The 11,781-nt window shown below is 45.1% G+C and overlaps 1 protein-coding gene across 1 annotated transcript in view; it reads right to left on the bottom strand.

The window, feature by feature from the left end:
* Positions 1-785: 785 nt before the first annotated feature.
* Positions 786-11,781, bottom strand: part of LOC113486961 (ATP-binding cassette sub-family A member 9-like) — a 24,670-nt gene continuing 13,674 nt past the window's right edge. Inside the window, exons 18-36 of the mRNA XM_026861307.1 lie at positions 10,208-10,377; positions 9,656-9,793; positions 8,992-9,105; positions 8,389-8,559; positions 8,113-8,226; positions 7,838-7,942; positions 7,199-7,264; positions 6,579-6,670; positions 5,511-5,631; positions 5,069-5,186; positions 4,724-4,815; positions 3,805-3,983; positions 3,250-3,325; positions 2,671-2,765; positions 1,979-2,098; positions 1,558-1,698; positions 1,306-1,385; positions 1,158-1,213; positions 786-1,050 (exon numbers count right to left, since the gene is read on the bottom strand). Of these exons, the coding sequence (XP_026717108.1) occupies positions 961-1,050; positions 1,158-1,213; positions 1,306-1,385; positions 1,558-1,698; positions 1,979-2,098; positions 2,671-2,765; positions 3,250-3,325; positions 3,805-3,983; positions 4,724-4,815; positions 5,069-5,186; positions 5,511-5,631; positions 6,579-6,670; positions 7,199-7,264; positions 7,838-7,942; positions 8,113-8,226; positions 8,389-8,559; positions 8,992-9,105; positions 9,656-9,793; positions 10,208-10,377 (2,138 nt within the window). The 3' untranslated portion in view covers positions 786-960. The remainder of the gene's footprint in view (positions 1,051-1,157; positions 1,214-1,305; positions 1,386-1,557; positions 1,699-1,978; positions 2,099-2,670; positions 2,766-3,249; positions 3,326-3,804; positions 3,984-4,723; positions 4,816-5,068; positions 5,187-5,510; positions 5,632-6,578; positions 6,671-7,198; positions 7,265-7,837; positions 7,943-8,112; positions 8,227-8,388; positions 8,560-8,991; positions 9,106-9,655; positions 9,794-10,207; positions 10,378-11,781) is intronic.

Consider the following 11,781-nt stretch of genomic DNA (forward strand, 5'->3'; position numbering starts at 1 on the left):
CTGCCTGAATATAGGGAGTTTCTATTTTATTTAATTTTTCATATTTATTGTTTCAAGCTAACCCTGCCAGGCAGATGGGTGAGAAGAGATGCTGATCCGCTCGGACAAGGTCAGGGTGCTGGTGCTTGCTCCCATCTCCCCACCAGTGCCCCCACAGAGGGGGGGTGCTAGTGAGGAGCCCACCCTGTCTTCCCGATCACCCATAGCGAGTCAAACACACGTGCTGTGCCCAGAAGACCTGTTCAGCCCACTGTTCTGCTCCAGCTTTACTGTGGGTCAAAGCACATCTTATTTTGACTCCAGATAATAATTGCTTTTTTTTTTTTTTTTTAAAGATGGTGGTCTAAGAGCTGGCAGTACACTTTTCCAGGGGCTGCTGAATCCTTTCCTCTCTCCGTGTCCCCAGTGGTGGGGAGCAGAGGTTGGCCAAGGTGACCTGAGCTGGAACAGACAGCAACAGCAGCTCTTTGGGTATATCACAGCCCCACGCCCCTCCAGCAGAAAACACCACCTCTGTCGGCCACATTACACCAGCCAGAAGGATGCTCTTGCAAGCCAAAGCCTTGCTGTCCTCCCGCCACAGATGAATGAGAGTTTCAGAACCTCGTTTTAGCTTGCACATGATTCTCTCCAACGACCGAGCCCCCATGCATGGCCTCAGTGCCCACCTCGCTGCCTTGGGACCAGCAATTCCTCCTGGCAGGATTATTCAGCAGCACAGCAAATCTTCACGAGTCAGTCTGAGCAGGGGTACAGATGAATGGCAGGCACTAATTTGTCAAAGGATAAAGGCTTTATTTATTAAAATAATAATTCTTTTTTTTTTTCTTTGTGAAGCACAAAACTTGCAGGTGGTATGTGTTGTGACATGGGTAACCAAGTCCTAGGGCTGCATCCCATCACGTCTATCAGTAACACTGATGAAATACGCTGAATATTTTCCTTCGTGGCTCCAAGGGCTCAGGGGTGAAGCGGTCTTTGCTCCACAAGCCCATCTGATGCCGTATCCAGGTCGTGCTCCTCCAGGTCCCTGGTGAGGTCTACAAACGCCTGAAACATGCCACAGTGGAAACGACCCCATTATTGCCGAGGACTGGCAGGGTTTACATTGGCCACAGGTTATTTCTTTTTAACCTGTAACATCTACACCAGCGTACCTGCTGCAGAGTGTGCAATGACAAGCTGTATTCCTCAAGCCTGAAATTCCTTTTAGCTGTGGAGGGATGGAGAAGGCGTCCTTAAAAAACAAATCCATATGAACAATTTGAAAGCAATCTTATTACTTAATGGATTGTTTCCTTTCACCTGATTCTAGCTTGGAGAAAGACTGCGACAGAGGTAGTGCATCTTCCATTGGGATCTTGTAGATGAGCAAAGAAGAAGTCCTGAAAAAGTAATAAACCCCCATGAATTTATCATTTCGTGACTCAGGGCCAAGGTTTAGGGGTGCTTGTAGGGTTACTGTACTCCCAGGTAAATTATTGAGCAAGGTCAGTAGGAGCAACAGAGCATCCCAGCACCAGTCCAGGCTGGGAGTGCAGCCCACGGGGCAGTGACCTTTCTTGCCGAGCCGCGCAGGGGAAGAGGTGCAGAATTTCGGCGTGGAGAGCATCGCTTTGCCCCGCGTCCATCGTTTTGACTTCTAGGTGGTAACTTGTGCCAAACTTACTTTTCAGATCCTCAAGGGAACCGATGTACCTGCAGAGGAGGGAAAACAGCGCTCAAACCGTCATAACCAGCAAATAAAGCAATCACTGGGTATGAGCAGCAGATGTACATCGTCTTATTCACCAGCTGTTTATCCTGTGCTGCTAAAACAACCTGCCTCCTCACAGTTGTTACACACTTGGGACAATCCGAACCAACATTTTCTGTTAGATTCACAAGAAAACAAAACAAAACAAAACAAACCCGAAAAAAACCCAGACTAAAAGTCAGGTGGCAATGCTGGTGATCCCAGTTTGACCCTGGTACCCACCGTAGCTGCCCCGAGCCCAGGATGGCCACTCGGTCACACATCGCCGCCACCTCCTCCAGGTACTGCGTGCTGAGGATGGCTGCCCGCTCCTTGCTTTTCATGGCAGTCTGAATAACCTTCCTGGGAACCACAGGGATCACAGTTACTTCCCAAGAACAGTCAAAGAAAGTCTCCTTGTTTATGTCTCCCTTCCAAAAAACAACTGAAATGATAAAATTACACAAAAAAGACGGCGACTGTTTAAAAGACTTCAGTCATCTCGCTTAAAGATGACATATGGATGCCAACGCTATGTTGCAATTTGTCCTGTCAGCATCCCTCCAGATTTTTCACTTTCAGTGTAAACTGTTGATGAAAAGCTAGAGCAAGCACTGAGGGAGAATGATGAAAAGGAAGAACTACCTATAAATTTTTCTCTTGCTCTGACGCAAACAGGAATTTTTGTCTTTTGTACCAAATGCATGAGTTCAGCTGGTGTCTACTCAGATTTTTTTTTTTTTTTTTTTTTTTTTTTTTGCCCACTGAGTAAGGAGTTTAGGGAGTGGTGTCCCATCCCCTGTGCGTTAGGGGAAAAAAAATACAGATGTACTCTGCCGCCGAGCGTGAACCTCTCTGCCTGCCCGACGGCTGCTGCAATAGGGAGGGTAAGACCCATCCTGTTAAATCAGTTCTGCTAAAACAGGGCTGCTCACCACATGCGGCGCTGCCCTTTCAGGTCCATGCCCACCGATGGCTCATCCCAAAGCATCACCGTCGGATCTCCCAGGACGCTCAGTGCAAAACACAGCTGAAATGGGAAAGACACCAAGATCAAGGCAGGTCTGCTTTTACTTTTCCTGCTAAACTGCCGAGTTGTCCTGCTACATCTTAATCCCTGTGAATCTTTTACGAGCTGAAGCTCTTGATTCCAAAATGCAGAAGGAACGGGGATTCCAAACAACCCATCTTGGGTGTTCTTCGTTAACACTTTTATCTCCCCAAATCAGCTTTCCCCCAAAATCCGAAGCCTGCCAAAGATCTGAAAGTGGTTTTCCATCCTATTTACTGACAGATGCATGTGGTAGGGCACGGACAGGTGATTACCTCGGGAATCCAATTTGTGGTTAGCATTTATTAAACACACAACGCAAGAGAGTGGGCAAAGAGGAGAAGGGGGATCCTGCAGGTTCCTAATGTGAGGAACCCACACTGCCGAAGTTTTCCTGGGCACCACATTCAAGGAAGAGCGAGCAGGATTTGCTCAAGTAACAAAACACAAATTTAACACGTACCTTTCTGGCTTCTCCAGCAGATAACCGCCTAGCTGGGGTTTTTGAATGCTTCTGGAGATCCAAGGCCTTTTCTATGCTGTGAGGAATGGAAAAATACTGAAACAACCGTTTCTGTTTGCTAATGCTGTGGTCAGAGGTGCTGAGGAAGAAGGGACTAACATATTTGTTTCAGCTGATATGCATCACTTTGAGATACTTGGTGATTTTACTCCTAGCTCAGACAGTAAATCAAGGAATTTTTGTAGAAACTCAAGACAGTAAGTGCAGCTAATGGGAGAAGTGAGCTACTCATGTAACTGGCCATGAACTGAAGCAAGTTTAATTCTTTTTTTCTGAAGTTTTCTAGATAAACTAGGGCTTCATTAACAAGGGATTGAGAACAGTATAAAGTAGCAGATGTCATCAGAAGGGAGATCTCGTTTCTCCAACGTAAAGACGCCTTGTAGGTCGTGTCTCTTAATCACACTAGCCAGGTTTATTTGCAGGAAAACCTTTCCCTGTCCTGTATCTCTGAAAAGAGGAAGAACCGAAAGCAAAAATCATTTGGTTTCATACCGGCTGATGCTAACAGCAGCATCCTCTTTGCTCATCCCTCTCACAGCAGCATACGCCTCCAGATGCTGGTGCACGGTGAGGGCTGGCCAGAGCGGGTCCCGCTGCGGGCAGCAGCCCAGGCACCCCGGGCTGCGCTGCCCGGGGGAGGAGGCAACGGCATCGCGGCCCTGGAGCAGCACCTGCACAGACACACATCCCTGTCATTGTAGCGTGTTATTCTGGGGTGAAACAGTGACCCCCCTGCAAACGTGGAAACCTCATTAGCCCGTGGGAAGGGAGGGGCAGCATCTTTGGAGCGATCACCTCCATCTCGCGTGGCTTCTGCTCACCTGAATCCAGGACAGCGTTTCCACAGAACCAAACAGTATACACTACGGTCAAACTGGGTAACAGTCCCAACATGACACTATCTTTTCCCAGTGATATTTTTCTGTTTCAGACATTCAGTCCCAAATCTGTAACAGCAATGGTATTTCCCCTCCCCCAGCACATGTCATTAATCAACACGTAATTAAGCGATGGATTGTTGCTGGCCCAACCCTGTTCACATTCGTTTTCAATTTCCTGGTTTTGCAAGGCTGTTTATGAAGAGTGTTGGGTTTTGGTTTGGTTGTTGTTATTTTTTTTTTTTTTTTTTTAAGATGTCAACATTTCTCACAGGGCTTGTGAAATTTCACGAGGGGTTTCAAATGCACACCAAAGATTTTGTGTAGCTCAAACCCTTAAGTCTGTAACACTGATTTTGATGAAAATTACAATGTGCTTCCAGTAAATCAACACTTTCGTCTTACTTCTGTAAATATTCAAGGCTGCATTACATAAATTCCTTAAGGGCTGTCTTGCCAGCTTGCCTTACCACATCCTTAATTTATAAAAGCATCAAGGTCATCTTCCCAGCTGCTCCAAAGGAATCACCTACCTCCCCAGCAGTCACCGTTATGTCTCCAGAAATCATGTTTATAGTTGTGCTTTTTCCAGCTCCGTTGGGTCCTATCAGACCTAAGACTTCTCCTGGAATAAATACGCAAGAACCGTTAATTATTGTTAATAAGACTTTCCACCCTGTGTTCTAGGCCATATCTGAAAGTACAGTGTGAAAAAGTGTTGTTCCTTAACTTATCCTCATAAATTAAAATTGTGAATGCAAGACCCCGGGTGTGTTGGGTCTGGTTACACGTAAGAAAATTCGAACAAAGATATGGCCTCCAAATGTGACCTTCACAGATTTTAGCCATTCATAGGGAGTGCAGAGAAATACTTGAACCTTTTTTGACACTAAAAGAGAGGTTTTTGACTGCAACTTTCTTCTTTTTCTTAAAGATGGAACTGGCTTTCTTGTCTTCATATTCCTTGCGCAAACTGTTGACAACAATAACTGACTCCTGTGAAGAGATGAAGTGGGAAATAAAAAACTCTGCTCCTATCCCATGAGACAACTCATCTGTTCTTACCATTAAGTATGAATCTTTAAAGAGAACATTTCTAAATTAAAAATCCAGGAAAGAGAGCAACAGAAAAAAAAAAAATCAGAATGGGAATAAAAATATAGTGCCAGCTAAACTCCTTCTGATGCCAGGGAGACTGTGGTCTGGATGGTGAGATGTGCACTTGGACATCAGATCGGTAAATAATAAATGTATGAGCTAAGCAAGCAGAGACAGACCTGAAGATGGAGGATGAAAAACAAGCCAGAAGGCTGGTCTCACCTCCTCCTGATGCACAGAGGCCATCACGCTCCTCACCCTCTCCCTCTCCGCCTGGACTTCTGGGGACTCCTCCCCAGGGTGGTCCCTGTTCTGGCGGGTGACCGCTCTCCTCCGCTGGATCCTACGAGGAGGAGGAGAGATGGTGTCACCAGGAATCACTTCCAAAAAGGCTTGGGTTTACAAATTTGTTCCTAGGGCAGGAGCAGTGCAGCGCCCCACAAGATTTATTTGAATCCAGGGAGCTGTTCCACAGCTCAAATATTGATTCATAGGGGGAGAAAAAAAAAATCAAATCCCTCTGGCATGCACGAGAAAATAAAGGCCTGGTTTAGCTTTTCCTTCATCAGTAAGTATTGACCGGTGGTCCCCTGCTCGACACGTGCCAATAATCTGTTCGAGGAGAATTAAAATACATGGGGCAGGTTTTCAAAGCTATTTGGGCATCTAATCCTAGCTGAGCCACGTTTGTTAATGTTTGACAATTTGGTATTTTTTACAAATCTTCTCCCACATGACTTAGGTGCAGAGAGCAGATAGCAGACCACCTCAGCCTGATGAAGATTTAGGGAAAGTCTCTGGTGAAGATTTAGGGAAAGTCTCTGTCCTGCAGAAAGCAAACCAACAGATTTAAAAAGGAGCTAAAATGTTGGATTTCAGTTCATAACTATTAATTTAGCCAGCTGTAGTGAAATGCCCTGAAACCTCAGCTATGAAGCTTAATAAAGAAAAGCTTAAATCACATTTATTATTCTCTGTAGGATACTGTAGTTCAACTGACCTTCTATTGCAACACACTGGGTGGGAATTTGCCTCCAGACACACTCAGGGAAACTCCAGTAAGTAAAGTTGGAAGCTAATGACCCAGAGGAATCCTCCCTTTGTTCTCAGTTTCCTCCCCTCCAGATAAACTGGTTAAAACTAAAAATATGGGGTTTATCCTCACATTGCAAAATATTTTTAAGTTTCCTCCTCCCTTCCTGCTCTCAGGGGTGAGGCAGGAGGGTCCTGCCCGGCCGTGCAGGCTGGGATAAGGGTGACTCGGAGGCACGTCGGGCACCCGGGACCCACCTGAAGATGGGATCAAGTCTCGTAACTGCTTCTCCACCTCTCACCTCCAAACAGCGCAGGAGGAAAGCAAAAATCACGCCGTGGATGTAAGGCTAAAAAGCAAGAATTAATTAGGTTTGTTTGGAGGCAAGACAACAACGCCATCGGTTTTAACGACAAGGGCCCTCTCTAGCAGATGCTTCAGCTATTGAAAAAGTCCAAAACGGGAAGAAGCTAAACTGGTGTTTCACATACATTTTTATCTCAAGGCCAAAGCCTTGACTTCACACTGCAGTTTTAGCTCAGATAATCTGCACTCCAACAGGCAGGATCAGAGATCACATCTTTCTTCTGTAGAAGCAGCATTAAACCGATTGGTTGATTAATAATATCGCTGCCTTGTACTTGAGCTCAGCTTAACCCCCCCACCATTACTGCCCGTAATGATCCAGCATCCAGGGGTCACCTGAGACGCAAGCCCATGATCACTCGGATGTGCCTCCCCGCCAACATTTAATGTGAAACTCTGACCACATAAACCCATGATTTATTTACAGGGAGAGTTACACAAGCCCAGTGCAAGTCCATCGCATTCGAACAGTCACCCTTTCCAAAACCCCCATCATCAAATTGCTCCTTACTGCAAAGACAACTACGAAGATGTTATTCCATGACTCAGAATGGCTGTCGAGTGACATCAAATAACGCTATAAGAAAAAAAAAAATATATCAGTCAGTTAGAAAAATTCTTTTGCATGGCGTGCCTCAATGCAGGGTTGGAACAAGTGTGGGATGTAGGGATGCTCAGCTTCTTATCTTCAGGATCTGTAACTATTTTGGGGGGTTCATACTGCCTCAAGGAGCTGTGGCTTCCTCGGCTACAGGTAATTCAGAGGTCAAAGCAGGCAGGTTAGATCGACGTTTTCCATCACTGCTTCTCTCTTCTCAGTACTCGCACCTCCTGTCTGCTCACTGCATCCCTCCAGCTCTTCCCACTCCACCACCTTCCCCTCCCATGCTACCCCAGCTGCCAAGATACTGTTATTGTAACCGCTTTTTATAACTAAATAAACTAAAAAGATCCTAGTCAAACAAAGGATTAACAAGTCAAATCTTGGTCTCTTCTCTCACTCACCAGCCTGGACCTTTTCTCCTCCTGTTGTCTTTTCTCACTCTGTCTTTGTGACAGTTGGCACTTTGGGAATTTGGGAAGCGCTTCCTGCTTTTCCCGTTTGCACTACTAGGACCATTGTGGAATTTAAGAGGACGTGTTTACTTACCGGTGTAGAGAACATCAAACAGCCCATTGGTGGAAACACAGGAATCAAAGTAGAGAAGATGAAGTAAACCGCTTTGTTACTGAACAAATAGAGAATGAAATTCACCTGGAACAAAGTAGGAAAAGTATTTCCAATATTCATGTGTTGTCGCTACAAAATAGGCTATTTGTCATCGATTTGGGCTGTTCTGCTGAAAATCAGGATATTTGAAATGAAACCTCAAGTGACAAGATGTGTGAATCAGACACTTCAGGGTGAAGATTCACTGCGCTTACCAGAATGAAGATGGAAGACCAAATGTAACGATTACTTCGTCCCGTGCGAAATTTAAAGGCAATTAAATAGACAAGGAGGACAAGAGACGCTCCATAACCAGTGATGCAAATTATCTGGAGAGAGAGACTGATGTCAGCGACAAGGAGGTGGGTGTAGATATATGAAAACCTCCCTGGAGCAGTCTGTTTCGATTAAAATATTTAAAGCAAAAACTCACTGCAAAGCAAGGGAGGGGGATTTGTGCCTGCCCGTTTTCCCGTACGCAGAGAGCTCACCAGGGGCAGCACGGTGCTGGCCTGCAGAGGGCACGTGCGGTTGGAGAGCACCACGAGCCCAAACATGAGGCACACCAGGGTCCAGAAGAGCGGGACGTCCACCAGCGCCTGCCCGCACCAGTACGCCGAGGGGAAGAGCCCTGCGAGCCGCAGCTGGGCGCGAGCCTGGAGCTGAGAAAGCAAATGGGAAAAGAGACGTGATTTAGAAGAGCCTAAAACATCAGTTCTCTTCCTTCTCCGTTACCTTCTCTCCTTCCTTTCCTGGCTGAGCTTTCCAAGCACTTTCAATTCTTTCTTATACAAAATTCAATTCTTTCAATTTAATATTCAATTCTTTCTTGTTTAAAACCGCATCATTCTTAAAAGGGGGAAAAAAAAATAATCAAAATTCCTCCTGACCCCAAAATCTTTATTAACACCCAAACTGTTCTGAGACCCAGCCGATTCCCCAAGATGTGGGGTAATGTGATGTGGCTGTATTTTTTTTAATAGCATCCTACCTAGAAATGCCAGCCAGCCCACTGGTACATGAGCCGTGCTCCAGACACATTGCATCTGCATTCCCTTCTTGTGCAAGATCACCGACAGCACATGTTTTTTTACCTTGTAATCTTCCATGCTGCTTACTGCAAAGTGAGGAGACAAACCAGCAACCAAAATCAGCATGTAGCTGAGGCAGATGAAGAAAATATCTCTCTCTAATTCTGGATTGTGTGTCTGTGGAACAGAAATTCAGAGTCATCAATAATCAACGGCTGCTCAGGGAAAATTCTGGCTAGCTTGACGCTCACAGGATGGTTCAACACGCAAATGAGCAGTAAGACTAATAGTAAAGATATTTGTGTTTAAGAACACAAAACAAGGCAACAAAGCAAGCATTTAGCATCTTAGAATTTGCAAAAAGTATTGGAATTACTGCAAGTTATTGAGGAGGGATCTTTTTGATGCTGATTCTTGCCAAATGGATGCCGATGAAGGTGGGGTTTGCAAGTGTTACCGCTGTATTCCTACCACATTGCCACACGGCGCAAGTTTAAATGTCTTGTGGCACTGAAATCCCATAGAGCTCTTAAACACTGCAGAAGAAATTGTCATTAAATAAGCACCGGTATTGACTGCTGAGCAGTGTCCCCAGGAACTGGCCAGCAGTTGGACCACTGACCCCAACCCCTTGGTGGCTGCTCATCCAACCAGCTTTCCAACCCCTCTAGTCCTTATCAGTGTGACTGTTCCATTTCACCTTCACCAAGGCAGACGGGGCACTCACGTTGTAAAAGGGCTCAGTCCAGACGCGGATGCGCGCGGTGGAATTGAAGAGCCTGAGGAAGGTGTTGCTGAGGATATTGATGAGCACGGGGAAGCAGTTGACGGGCTCTGCACTGCACATGACCGTGAATCGGTAGCTCTGAGGGAAGGTGGAAAAGCAAAGGATGTTACCTTCGTGCCCGTGAGAGGTGTGAGGAGCAGCTGAGCGCAGCGAGGGGTTTAGAGAAAAGCAATGACAAAGGCAATCAGACAGCTTTATTGGTGGAATCATGAGCAAAACGATTGATGAAGACAACAATTTCTGGAGAAAACCGCAAAAGGACTTGCGTTGATGCTTTTCTTTAAAGATCACTGTGAAGAAGCCTACAGGGGAAAGAACCAAATATCGTCTTGGCTTCCCACAAACAGGACTACTGATATTATTTAATATGGCCAACAAATATTCTCCCTTTTGCTGGGGGGTGTGTGTGTGTTTCGCCGTGCCTCATTTAAACACATTTCAGAAAATCATGCTGACGTACAGGATGAAAGAAGAAAAAAGAAAAACCCTCACCTTGCCTTCCAGGGATATTTTTATAGCTCCATTGTGTAGTGGGATGCTTGTGATGTTTTTCTCATGAGTTATTTCTGGGGTTATGTTTTGAGTCTTCAAAGCTGCAACGAAATCCTCAATTTCTGATCCTGAAATCAAGTGAGGAACAGAAATTAAGTAGAGTTTTTTTCCTTGAAATATAAACAGTTACGTATAGACAAGTTCCCACTTGCAAAGCAGAGGTATGTTTAAAAACCCGATACCATACAGAACCTAAGCTAACTTACATTATCTTTTTCTTTTTTAATTAAATTGGTTAAACACAATATATCTTTCCTTACTTTGTTTACTGTTGTGTTTTTTGGTGTTTTTTTTTTTTTTTTTTCCCCTCATTTAATATTATAGCAATAGCTTTTTGATAACAAACAGGATACGCATAAATGACCTGTGTGATCCTGAGCTCACATCATCCCTGGTCAGGCAGTACATCCCTGATGCTGTGCTCAAAGGGCAGAAGCGGGGTGAACTCTGTTATACGCTTCCTCTGGAAAACACGGAGAGCTTCCCGGGTAAGAAAAGCCTGTCTTTGCGCCAGGCTTGTAAAGGGAAACCAAGCGGTGGGAAAAGCAGAAAGCAAAGTTGCTCTGACGGGAATAACCATAGTCCCTGACCCATACTGTAATGAGGAAGGCCAGAGCTGCATCAGCCTTACAGAAAGCCTCTAATGGACATGCTGATATTAATAATGCAGATGAACTCAAGAAAATCCAACTAATCTACAAACTAAAATCCACTGAGTCTCCTCTGGTTTCGGGATGATGTTTCTCCCACCAGAAAGGCCGATGGTAATCAAGAAGTCTGCATTTTCTGCTACTTGTCTCTGAAGGGCGTGATAATTTTGCCATGGTTTTTAAGTTACGGAGTTTAATGATGTGAATGCTAGGGCACAGTGTTACTCGTGCTAGCCCGAGTTTCTGCTCAACACTAGCCTGGGTTGCTGGGCTGAGTCTGGTTGTTTCTATCCTGCAGATCTGTTCAGCCATCTTGAGAGCAGTTTTTTGCAGGGGGTTGTTAATTACGAGGTTAGCAGGACAACCCTGGAAGATGTTTTCCTGAAGCTGGAGGGCGAGGAAGCCATCGGTCAAGAAGGTAAAAAATTGACTCCAGTTCGTGAGTGTGGTTTGATTAAGGTTCCGCACACTAATGAGTTTCTCTTAAATGTGAATTTCGGTAGGTTTTGGTAGGTCAAGAGTAGCAGTCGTATTCAACACTCCTTTAGTGAAGAATTTAATCTTGGAGAAGTCGAGATGATTCCGTCTTGACTTTCCACAAGCTTTTAAGCACAAGAGTTGAAGACTGATGTTGGAAGGGTGTTTGCCTTTGAAGGGTATAGTGCCCAGACCAGGAGGTGGGATGGGATAAACTAGACAAAAGGCATTTCAGAAGGCCAGTGAAGATATTGGATGTGTTGCCATATGAGCCCGAGTTCAGTCAGTCTGAATTCACTGTTGTAAATTATGTTCTGGATAAATGATGGCCCCTTTTCTCTGCCCTCGTTTCTTTTCTGGCTTTAAAAAAAAAAAAAAAAAAAAAAA

This window comes from Athene cunicularia, assembly GCF_003259725.1.
Source record: "Athene cunicularia isolate RWA chromosome 18 unlocalized genomic scaffold, athCun1 chr18_part1, whole genome shotgun sequence".
NCBI lineage: Eukaryota > Metazoa > Chordata > Aves > Strigiformes > Strigidae > Athene > Athene cunicularia.